General features: G+C 37.8%; 1 protein-coding gene across 3 annotated transcripts in view; it reads right to left on the reverse strand.

Annotated features, from left to right (window-relative positions):
• LOC139974706 (ATP-binding cassette sub-family C member 5-like) overlaps positions 1-12,869 on the reverse strand; it is a 73,450-nt gene that overhangs the window by 23,732 nt on the left and 36,849 nt on the right. For all 3 annotated transcript variants that reach the window (XM_071982039.1, XM_071982040.1, XM_071982041.1), the window contains 4 exons: positions 12,101-12,277; positions 7,771-7,918; positions 6,778-6,926; positions 6,441-6,548 (listed from right to left, as the gene is read on the reverse strand). In XM_071982039.1, coding sequence (XP_071838140.1) covers positions 6,441-6,548; positions 6,778-6,926; positions 7,771-7,918; positions 12,101-12,277 — 582 coding nt within the window. The remainder of the gene's footprint in view (positions 1-6,440; positions 6,549-6,777; positions 6,927-7,770; positions 7,919-12,100; positions 12,278-12,869) is intronic.

Consider the following 12,869-nt stretch of genomic DNA (forward strand, 5'->3'; position numbering starts at 1 on the left):
ACACAAAGATAAATAAAACAAACAATATGTAGAAGAACCATGTAAGTGTATTTAGTTCAAGAGACAAATAAGCCTTTATTAAGATCGAGATGTGATCAATACTTCATCTCAATCCTGTACGGGTATGCTGACTCAATGCCATGTCAATCTCAATGCCATCTCCCTCCCCTCCCCCCCCCCTCCCCAACTCCCTCCCTGAGAAGTAAATATGCATTTTTGTTCCCTGTCTACATCAAATTAAACTTTTAAATTACCACAAATACCGCCATGTTCTATTGTTCATAACAATATCATGCGATGAAGCCAATTTAGAATGCATCCTTTTAAGTTTTCAAATTTTTTACTTATATTTGAATTCAAATCAGTTTTAAGTAGTCGTTCTGGTTAGAGATTTGTAAATGTTCATCTTTCTCTTTGCAAAAACAATTATTACACTATTCTGTAGAAACTGGGTCCTGTCTGTGAGGCTCAAACAAATGTCCTGATTTTTAGTTTCATACCTTCCTATCAGTTGTACTTTTGACCCTGTCTCTGTAATTCTCAGGGTTCTGTGTCTATACACACAACTCCCCCCCCCCCCAAAACCAGGCTGGTCTTTGCTTATCAATTGGAGAAGCCACAAATCTACATCACTTACAGCAGGAGTTTACCCACTCTCTTTTAGTACTTACTCTACACATAAACCTGCCACTGTGAACTAACCATGACCTACGTCTGCACTTTCATATATCTATAAAGAGTGGCATCGGGTCATACTAGCCTCTTTCATTTGATTGCAATCACCGGTTATAGCAGAGACATTAAAGTTTGAACTGTGCATCACCTGTGTCTGTGACATGACTATAAATACCAAATGCTTGGTAATTAGTTCATTCCCGGAAGACAATCCAAATTCTATACTACTTGCAAAGAGCACATTCAGTTTCCTGTACCATGAAGACTGTGAACTGAATATGACCTGCATCTGTCTAACAGGCCTTGAAATATCAGCAGATCTTACTATATTATATATACCTGGAAAACATATTCACAGCACCAAGCTGTAGAATCAAGACAACAGCTGTAACATGTGGGTGACAACCCATGTGTATATATACCTATAGTAAATATATATATATATATATATATATATGTTGATATTAGATGAGACTAGTGGAACACTAGTAGTTGTAACTCGGAGTTTCACGCGTTATAGCGATCTTCAGACAACTTGTCTGAAGATCGCTATAACGCGTGAAACTCCGACAACTTGTCTGAAGATCGCTATAACGCGTGAAACTCCGAGTTACAACTACTAGTGTTCCACTAGTCTCATCTAGTATCAACATATATTCCGCTCTGTCCAATGGACATAGAGCACTCTGCGCCAAGATAGACGCCAACCTACTCTATATATATATATATATATATATATATAGAACAAACATACATAGTACATATATGTATAGTATATATATAGTACATATAGCACATATGTAGTACATATATACATATCTATAAAATGGCTTAACATTTTTACTGATACTATAGTTCATGTAAAATACAGATTCCACACTCCTGGCAACAATCAGAATCACTTGCTTATAGCATTTAGACAGAAACTTTAACCTTCAAATGTTTAAACTGCCCTACATATAAGGTTATAAACATCAGCAAGAGCTCACTCTTGAACTAGACATAGCAAACCTGTTGTACTACTGGCAACGAGCACAATCAACTGTCACCTTTGTGTGACCTGTCTGTACTTCTGTGTCTGTATAATCAGCTTTATTAATATACCAGCATATATAAGATCAATCAGTTGTCAATTGTAGCACCCCTTGTAAGCACCCCTCCCCTGTGATAGGTTTGCCCCTACAAATGCTTGGTGCTCAGGGAAGTCAATGGCATGTTACTTCCTTGAAGGAAGCTATGCATGACTATGTTTATTCCAGAAATAACGTGGCTTTGTACACCATGTGTGCCAAGAAGAGTAAACCACGTTTTACCTCATAAGCTGCCCCGAGAGATTTGAGATCTTCCATAAACAGGTGACCCTCATGTTCACCTCTTTGTGTACGAGTTAATTCTCTGGGACTACCTCCCTAAGTTGTTTCCACATGGTACCTTAGTGGTTGTTGAGTGATATCGATGTTTTCTGATAATAAGTAAGCTAATCAGTTGCTTCATTTATCTCCTTGGGCTGGGCAGGGATGTTTGAAAATCCGCCCTTTAGTAAGACTGCCGTTCATTTTTCGCCACTGCCCCCTTCTTCACCTTTCAAGGTTATTAGTCTGGAAAGTTAGCCTGTGGTTACATAATCAATTTGCCAAGCCTAGCAAAGGAAATGAGGGTGGAAAAGTCACTTGCACAGCTCAAATTACCTGCAATCTCCCGCGAGAGCCTATTAAAAGGCAGGTAAACTGTAATGGCAGTGGTATGAAAGGGTGCATTTTCAAATGAGTTGCATTATCTTAGGGTACTTTCCCCTGGTTCTAGAAGAAGTCCAATTTACCCGTGATCTGTGACACTCACTTGACAGCCTTCGGCCATCTAGGATGTCGGAGACATCATCTTTAGAAATTATCTAATAATTTCTATACGGGTTTGTTTGGGTTTGGGTGGGAATGAAAAATGCCCTGGTTATAGATGCCCCCTCCCTACCATGATGTGTCCCGTACCGAACGATCGAGCGGTCAAGATAAAGGAGTGAGCCCCCCTCTCCGTAATACTTGTCCGAACATGGATTGGGACAAAACTTTGATATAGTTGGGTGTCCTTGTTATGAATACTTTAATATGTATCATGTTTTTTTCCCTTACCTTTTCCTTTTCATATTATGCTTTTAAATTACAAATACACTAATTGCATACCCTAATTACGCTTTTAAGTGTTTAAGTCTATTGTTTGTTGCAGTTGTTGTGTAAATGGGGATCAATGGATAGTGTTTTCTTTGTAATTGTTTAAACGTCACAAGGTTCATTGAGATCAATGTGTGCCTTACAACTAGGTATCACGGTGCAAGTAGTCTTGGATTACTTAAAGACTACTTGGCAGTAAGGACAATTTATACTTTGCTTTAGTATGTATTTGTATGTATTTTAGATCCTCCTGGAAGCAGGAACTCGTGAAGAAGCCTCATTGGCTTATCAAAGCCGCACGCTGACCGAAGTCAGTCTCTCACATTCATATTTAACATTCATGATTATGAATTGTCAATTGTCAACAACTCTGTAACTGGACGACATACATTAATTTTGGAGTGACTCAAACCGGGCACCTTATGATTGGAAGGCACCGGCATTAACTACTGAGCTAGCACTCCACAGTTTTTAGCATTTAGACACAAACTGTGAAATGAGTCTGACCGGTGGCTAACACTTCTCTATCTATATCTGGGCTAATTCTCGCCTATGAAATAAACCAAACACAAACTATATGATACCTGAGGCAAAAACGTTCATTTTTCTTGCAGTAGTTGTTTAGACACAGAGTGCAACTGTCGACATTATTGACATAAAGGCAATCCAACTGCTTATCACCATAGACTAGTGTACAAACTGATTTTGTTATCAATTGTGTATATTTATTCAGTTGATTAAATTCAGAGTAAACATCCCCACTAACATTTATCATCAAGTCCCTTTGTTTTATGATATGGAACATGTAAACTAGCTAACTTCAAAGTGAAACAACAATGCCAAAAACAAAATTTCAATATATTCAATTTGACGATAGCAGTTAGTTTTTCAAGTAATTAGCAGTCACTCGTATTTCACAAGTTTTCCTATTGGATTTACTTCAGTAGTTTGTGCAATTGGATTTACTTCAGTAGTTTGTGCAATGTTCCATGCTCAAATCTTGTGGTGGCAAGCGCACAAGATGTGGGTATATAACTTCATGAGTCTAGCTAGACTGCCTGGATTGCTGACAATGGTGTTAGTATACACTGTAACAGGCTTTCAAGGTATTGAATTTATATTATGACATTAAAACAACAAACTAGAAGGATATATAGCTTGCGAGGCTTACACCTAATTTCATCACATGCAGTACAATGGGGGTTCTCCAGGGTTTCAACAGAGTTGGAGCTGTCAATGTTGGTACTCAACTGTGTGATATGTCCGGTTGAATGAATTACAGTATGAACATAAAGTATTAATTGAAGCATTAAAGTACCGGGATACACGCCTGATGATCTTGCATAATGGCGTCAAGGGTGATCGCAGCTTTTTCAAGGTTCAAACTTGTGCTGTTTCGCTGAACGGAAAGAACATACTTTACAAATCACTTTACCAAAAGTTAACATGCTTAGTTTGTTTAGTTAGTTTGGCTTGTAACTTTGTAACAATTATGAACAAAGTTGAATAAAGCCACCAGTGATCAACTCATGGTACTGTAACGAGCTACAGTCATAGGCTGCAGGTTGTTAAGTTTCACAGAACTAGATAGGACTGATATTACTCAGTGCCTTTCTTCTAGGTTTGGGCGTGGCTAGAGAGCTCTATTCTGAGGGAGATAAAAAACCAGATGGTTTTCAGTTTCCTTATCTTTCACATAACAGTTGAGTAAGGTACCACCAAACAGCTGCAGCAAAAACTAAATGTAACTTTATAGCCTACATCGAAGGCACTCCAAACTAGAGCTGGATTGTATTATTATACTTCAAAAGGTGAACAAGTTTACGATCACAAAAACAGGATTCCTATCCACATGCAGTTCCTCTACATCAGGAAAACATTAGGAGTCTTGGATTGTTATAATAAGTGAAAAAGAGTTCACATGTGAAATTTGAGAATCTAATAATGCAATCCCCTGAAAACAAGTGAGACGGGGTAACATTGCATTTGATGGAATAAGAGCTGGCATAAATATTAACTACGCAGATAATCTTTCAGCCCCAATCACTGCGGAACAATCCTATAGCCTCAACACAACTCGGTCTATAGTCAAAACATCGTTAAATCTTTTCCCCCTGCAAAGGACGAAGCTGTCTCGGATGTTTACAATAAACGAAATAAACTGCCCAAATTTATCGGAAAAACCTTAAAAATTCGGTGTGGTTTGCCGATTATTCGCATTGAGAGATTTAGGTGAACATAATGAATGTACCAAATGAAATATTAAAATAAGGTTGAAATGGAAGAAAGTATTGAAAACTATACAGCAGAGCACTGAAGAGACTTTATAATTCTCTCTACGGGCAAAGGAACAGTTTTCACACCAAGTCCATCCTTTTAACTCTTTTTTTCGTTTACTGACCGGAAAAGCTCAGGACCTGGATTCCTCATGTTAGTGGTCCATATCCAGGTCAAGTCGACTACTTGACCTCTTTTTTTCAAATTGGCTTATTTGCCTATCTTCCAGTCATGTTGTCGTCCTCAGTCGATACAAATCACATACATACACACACACACAGACATACACAATCACATACACACATACCAATCACAGTACTTAACCAGAGACCCCTTGCTCGAGGATGACACATTACAGTAATTCTCAAGCAAAAATCCTTGTTCATAGTTTATTCTTGATAACAGCATTCAGGGTGTGCATGTATCATTTTTCCCAAAGCTTTATAGTATATATCTAACATTAGGCAGCACACTAGAGGGGTCTAATTTTTGGTGTAAAATGAAGGAAATACTTATTTTTTGGAAAGATTACAAATTGCAATAGCAAGTAAATACTTTTCAAGTTTCAACTGAGAGTTTGCATTGATTTGTCAACTCCTTCTGCAATATCTCTATCAGTAGTAACATCAGTCATATTCTTGTTGACCACAGGGGGGGGGGGAGGGGGGTGGTTTCTCTTCTGTAACTAGACAACACATAGAGACAACCTTGGAGGCTGTGGTGTTGTCCAAGACCAACAACTATGGACATACAGGGCATCCATACATCCAGTTTCTCCAGTTTATTTCAGCCTCCTTCTGTAATATCTCTATCAGAAGAATCTAATACATATTCTTGTTGTTGACAGGGAAAGTTTGTTAAGCTTCTTGAACTAAACCACCATAGAAACCTCAACCTTGAAGGCCTAGTGTCATCCAAAGACCACAAACGATGACTACGGGTTCATTAACAGTGCAAGGGTAAAACCAAAACCGCAATACTAAACTAACTAGAACCTCCCTTTTAACACGGTTACGCAGAGTCATACCGACCCAAATCATCTTGACTTTGACTGGAACCCTGACAGGAACGAACCGTCAACAATTATTCAGTTTAATCACGCACCACAGATATTTGTTTTATACCTGTAAACATTGACACTGAAAGCTGTTTTCTTATCTTTTACTGCTCAAAAGATAAACAGCGACTGCTTATGGGGGTGGAACCCATTGCAGCAATGAGATTGTCAACAACAGTGAGTGTGGTAACATTAAATATTCATAAGATATACTAGTTAATTAACTAACAAGATGCGGCAATGACCTCATGTTTATGCATACATACCCGTAATCTCCTCAGAGCTATGACTGTTTCTGCGATGGACCGGATCGCCCACGGAGTTGGTCCAACTACGATTCTCAGTGTGTTTAGTACGGCTACCAATGTGAAAGCCTATTCATGAAAAAAAAAGAGCTCGGTAGAAATAGTCAAAGGCAAGAAAAGACAAACGTTCTATATGACAATGAATTCTCGGTTCACTCAAACCGATGCAAACAAAGCAGTTGAAATGAGAACTGAACTTGGGATATCCTTTACAAGTATCTAGAGTGTTTAACCTTAAGCCATTATAAGCGATCGATGGACAGAGTTTTTTGAAGTGAGGCAGAGAAACTTGACTAACCTCTGATATCGTTAGCCCGTTCCCAAAGGCAATGTGCAGCAATATGGACAGGACGGTTGCAACGTTTGGGGCGATGGGCATCATGGAAATACTGAAACTCTGCATGATCCCAGCCTTCTTCAAGAAGACTCTCTCCCTCACTCTGATATCTGGAATCAAAGAACAGATATAATAATCTTCAAGGAAAATGTCTTCCTTTGCTTTCCTGAAGCCCACCAGCCTGCAGTGTAAAATAGATGATTATAATAGCTTAGGGTGGTCCTTGACATCCTACTACTGTATTTCATAGTAACGGTCACTGGTACAACTATTCAAGGTTAGAAGGAGAGAAAAAAAGTCACCTCCCTCCATTATATTTTTTTCTACTTTTTTCAAGTACTATTCCCTACATATTTGTTTTTAATCCCTTGTTATAGTTCAATCAAAAGAGCATAATATAAAAACTGCTTGGTCTTGGATTCCAACTTCATAGCTGCCATTAATAGTATCTACTCATGATAAAGTAAAAAACAGCATATAATAACACTAGTATAAATCAAATAGGGGTATGAGTATAGATGCATTCCAAGTATGGTTGTAACCATCACATAGGGGTATGAGTATGGATGCATTCCAAGTATAGTTGTAACCATCACATAGGGGTATGAGTATGGATGCATTTCAATTATGGCTGTAACCATCACATACGGGTGTGAGTATGGATGGATTCCAAGTATGGTTGTAACCATCAAATAGGGGTATGAGTATAGATGCATTCCAAGTATGGTTGTAACCATCACATAGGGGTATGAGTATGGATGCATTCCAAGTATGGATGTAACCATCAAATAGGGGTATGAGTATAGATGCATTCCAAGTATGGTTGTAACCATCACATAGGGGTATGAGTATGGATGCATTCCAAGTATGGATGTAACCATCAAATGACATACAGACATGTACACCCATGCATAACAAAACATTACATTTATAACAACCAAAACAACAATGTACCTTCAATTTTCTTGGAGAATGGTTTCTCCCAAGCATACACTTTAATGAATTTAATGAAAGTAAGGATTTCATTCATTTTCTGTACTCGCTCATCGATTATTTTTATGCTTTTCTGTCTCAGCACTGAGGTAGCTTTACCTATCACCATCTGTAAAATGACCAAAAAAAAACTATGGACAACAGTAGAAAAACTGTAAATTACTACTTGTACAATTCTCTTAGGACAAATTACCTTCTAATAGTGTCTATATGGGCAAGGGAGGGGGGGGATGGGGGCACTGGAGGTGATGCAGGAGAGGAGAGGAACCAGGTCAGAAGAGATTAAGGGGATAGTCCCCAGGGCCACTAAATAAATGTGGGGCCTGGAAAATGTGGAGAGGGCCTGAAGAGATGTATTCTTTATTCTCCAAATATAAGAGTGCAAGGATAGGGCCGGGTTATATGACTGTCCCCAGGGCCTGTCCTGGCCCTGAACACCTCAGAGGAGAACTGGCTGTTCCGAAGGACTCGTTCTACATTTACTTTAACACTAAGCAATGTCAGCATAAGGAATTTGAATGACTAGGAACTGGCTGCAAATTTGTTGCTTGGTAAACCTGCTAAATGCTGATCTCAAGGACATCCTGAAATTGTTTTCTCAACATTTGGCATATGCAGGTCAAGTATTAGGTAGGCTGGTTGGTATGCCTGCCGATGGTACTCGTTACTACTTTCGCACCAGGTTTTGAAGTACATATTCCACTCAACATAAGTGTGTGTTCTTTAAGTATCTTAAGTATATACTGCATAATTTACCATTGATGAAGAGTTACTGGTCAATGCAATTCATCAAGCAGGCTGGAAGCCAATGAATTTTCATGACTTGATGCTATCAACTACCCAATTATCACTGTTAACATTAATTGTAAGGCAATAACTTACAGAAAGTGCTTTTGCATGAACAAAAGAACCCATATAGATCTTCAAAAACAATAAACATTTCCTATGGACATTTACAGCCAGGTTGTCCTTAAAGGCATTGAAGACTCGCCCCAAACTGCGTGCGGCCATCTGAAAAAGTTAACTTTCCGTTGCTTGCAAGTGACGTTTTGTTTGTGTCGCTACAAAATGCAGACAGTAATGAAACGTGATACCTTGTTATCTTTAGCTGGACCTGAGATGTCCATCGCTATTTCATTTGCACACTGTGCTGTGGGTATTGACCGCAGCTGTATGTACTGACTGTATGCTAGTGTCTAATTACCGACGGTAGCAAGCTGTGTGTGTATTTTCTGGGATCGATGGTGGTGTTTTACACTTCTGTTACACCTCATTCAAAACTAGGTCAGAATACCGGCATTAGACGTTTCTTTTTGCGCGAGTCTTCACACCCTTTAATGGAGTGTATCAACCAATAGACATTCACTTATTTGATTTATCTTCCAGTTACTCAAACAATCTGTACAGTTATGGTTCCGTGACTAAGGCAGGGTTCAGGAAACTTCTTTTTGAGACTACCTAACTGTGCCCTTTTTTTGGTACTCTACAGCAGAAAATTCCTTGGTCCTATACACGTTATGATTTCAATTCAAATTCTAAACTAGGGTCTTTCTTTTTAGGTATCATAGGTTTTTATCTGGTAAACGATAGAATGAGCTAAGAATAAAATAAAACCTAGAAAAGAGAAGTTAAAATATATTCCGACTTTTCCAAATGTTGATAATATTCTGCATAGACGTCAGCCAGATTAGAGTAGGCAATACACAGTAAATTATTGAGACTAAAATATCCTAACATTATGTGTCGCTGCCTAATGTTATAAATTCTCATCCAAACCACAGAGAAACAGCCACTGATCCATAACAGCTTCAACCTGGATAGGTTAGTATTAGGAATGTTGTTCTTGGACTTCAACATGAAAGGATCAAGTATGCTACATATAGCCATTCTCCGATCTCTGGCATCACCTTTCCTGTACATATATATATCAAACTGTTTATTCTCTACCCACAGGTACCTTTTATCCTGATATAAAACAACCAACGAACAAACAAACAAAAAACACAAACAAACAGAAAACAGTGACTTGGCACATTTTGTGGTGATGTAAGTTTATCTTTTATATATATTGCACCCAATAAATTTGTACAAATCTTGGTGAGGGCAATTAAATTTAAGGATGACACAGACAAATGAATCACTAAAAATCCTTACCACAAACAGTGTAGCTGTGCTGTGTGTTTGGTTGGTCTCTCTGTCGGTTTTGACCTCGAGAAATGGTCACATGGCCTAAACAGGGCGTGCCATCTAACACTATATTATCACTGTCGTCATTCAATGTGTGAACTTAAAATTTAGACACATAGTTTTAATATACAACTTTAATCATACCCAGCTTCAAAGACGAAAACAACATGAAAAGAAAGACAATTAACACTATTCATACAGCTTGCCAGATTTTCAGTTAAATGGATGAACTTAAAACTTTGGGCACTTTGTTGTGATATAACTGAAAAGAAGAACCACCAACTTATTTACTGACATTGTTGCACAAAACAATGAAATCATAGCATAATTCTGGTCATAAACGTCACCCAATTTACACAATATTTGAAGCAGAATAAAAATAATATTTTACTCTTGCAAATTTCTTTTTCCAGGAATCAGTTTGATTTACAATTTTGCATGACATTGTAGCTTTGCTGCATTATTCATAACATTTGATATCATGATAATCAATATCCATTTAAATCTGTCATATTTTACATGAGAGATCTAATCAGTATGGAACCAAAAGCATTGGAATTTAACCGATTTGTGAAGTAATTTGACTACCCAACAACAATTTACAGGATAGAAGCAGACTGTGCTGCCTGAATTTAAAAACCAAAAAAAAAACTGACTTTATTTTTCTGGTAGTCTCTGTAGATTATGGTTGTTTATCATCCCTTGGATTGAATCTTAAAAATGAGTCAAATCTGTATTCCACTTCCACTCAATCAAACTTTTTGGTGGAATTTGTTATCATTTCAGTTTGTCAAGTTATTGCTTAATTTGTCCTTTATACTGTGCCAAATTTTACTGAACATTGACAATCACACTTCCATCCAAACTTTGGGCAACACTACTCAAGCGCAGTTTAAAGCAAATTATCCAGTTGATTATTATAATAATTTTTGCTCTATTATATAATAAAATTTCACAAAAATGCAGTCAATGAGGTTGACGAGCCAAGTTTCATTCATATAATGAAGACAACAGAACATATGTCAGCTTTCATGGATACATTTTGTGTGTAATTAGTTAAAGGTTTTGAGGGTCAAATCATATCCATAACACATTTACTCATTAACATTCACATGGTTACCAAATCTACAATGGTCAGCATTTGATCGGCGGCCATTTTGCTTTGTGCAATACGCAACAGGTTTTTGCAAACAATGAGTAAAAGTAATGATATCATAAATACCCCTTCACTTTGTTGAGATTATTTTATATGCTATAATTCACAAACAAACTAAACTTGGCAGACCATCAATGGGATTCTATCCCTTTGGGTGTAGCAGCTGTGGTGAACCAAGTCACGATTTCTTTTGTATATAACCTTATGAAACACAGCACCTAAATGCCATTTTATGGGTCAAGACTTTCATAACCAGCAAAGTGGGTAAACTTTTTTTGCAACAACCTTGACCTGTTCAAATGGTAGCCATGCAGTGGAACCCACTGACAATTGTTACCTATGGTTTATTGGTATGTTAATAGTAATTTCTTTGGGTATTAGACATCTTGTCAAACTTTGATCTGTTTAAGGGGTAAAAGATAAATTAACTCTACAATCTAGCCATCTGTGTATAAAAAGTCTGGGAAAAACATGCTTTAAAGAGTTAATTGGTTTCTTCTGATCCAGGGCTTCTTCTCTCCCAGTTTTATTATAGTCTACTGTTCAAATGAGAGAGTTAGACACTCACTGGCAAATTTATTGTGTTGGTTAATAACAGAGATCAAACTGAAAGCAGCTGGTTGGGTACTGGCAATGTGTTATTGTATCATGCCTGATGGAAGCATAGGAATATGCTGTTTGCTTTATTGCATTATTGGTACTTAACAAGCTCAATGAAGTCTGCTTTCATTCAATACAAATGTGATTAAATTACTTAGTGTGCAACTAGGCAAATGTTACAGCAGAATGTATTTCAGGGTTTCTTTGAATTTGCTGCCGAGGTTTGAAACATAGTTGTCATGTTCTGGTATGGATAGTTAGTATCCAAGTAGCTGGGGGAGTGGAAGGGGGGAGGGGGGGGGGGGAGTGAGGGAATTGTGAATCATTTAAGAATGTTCTTTGACTGACCTGCATTGGAAGTAGGACCAAGAATGTTGATAGAGTGCCCAAGAGTGCACCAGGTCCAATGATGATGAGGGCAGCTACACAACCGGCCATGAACATGACCAGAGATGAGATCACAAAATTACCGATGATACAGACATCGTAGAGTCTTTGGCTGTCGTTAGCGCAGACATTGACAATCTGAGGGGAGAAGTAAAGACAAGATTCCACCAATCAGAGGCATTACAAATTGTTGAAAGAGTTGGTCTATAGACTTAGTTCTTATATACAGGCATGGGATTTGTCCACGAATTCGCGGAATATCAGTGATTTCTTTTCTACCTCGTGGACAAAAACTATTATCTTAACACACTGTACCATATGCAAAAAACTGGAGCCTATACCGCAATTTTTGCAAAGGTCCATGATTTTTGTTTAAAACCAGGCTCATCCCGGTATATGTCAAAAAGATATTCAGCATGGTGATTCCATGGTCAAATGCTATGTACATATATTCTAAATAACAGATAAATGTCGCACTTTCTGGGGTCTTGGCATGCTCACTAGTACAAGCTTGCTCAAACATTGTCTAGAGTGACTACCACAAGATATAGACACAGCAGAATAACAGTGCAGTTGTGTTGTTAAGACAGGTAAGTGGAAGAAGCCATTTTTGGTTTCCTTAAAGGCAGATGTGGCTAGTTAGTGCAATAGAAAAGACAAGTTTCCATGTTATTTTACAGCAGTGGTGTTTATAGTAATATGGTGTATTATATATTATGTATGCTGTATA

Source organism: Apostichopus japonicus, chromosome 10, assembly GCF_037975245.1.
Source record: "Apostichopus japonicus isolate 1M-3 chromosome 10, ASM3797524v1, whole genome shotgun sequence".
Taxonomy (NCBI): Eukaryota; Metazoa; Echinodermata; class Holothuroidea; order Aspidochirotida; family Stichopodidae; genus Apostichopus; species Apostichopus japonicus.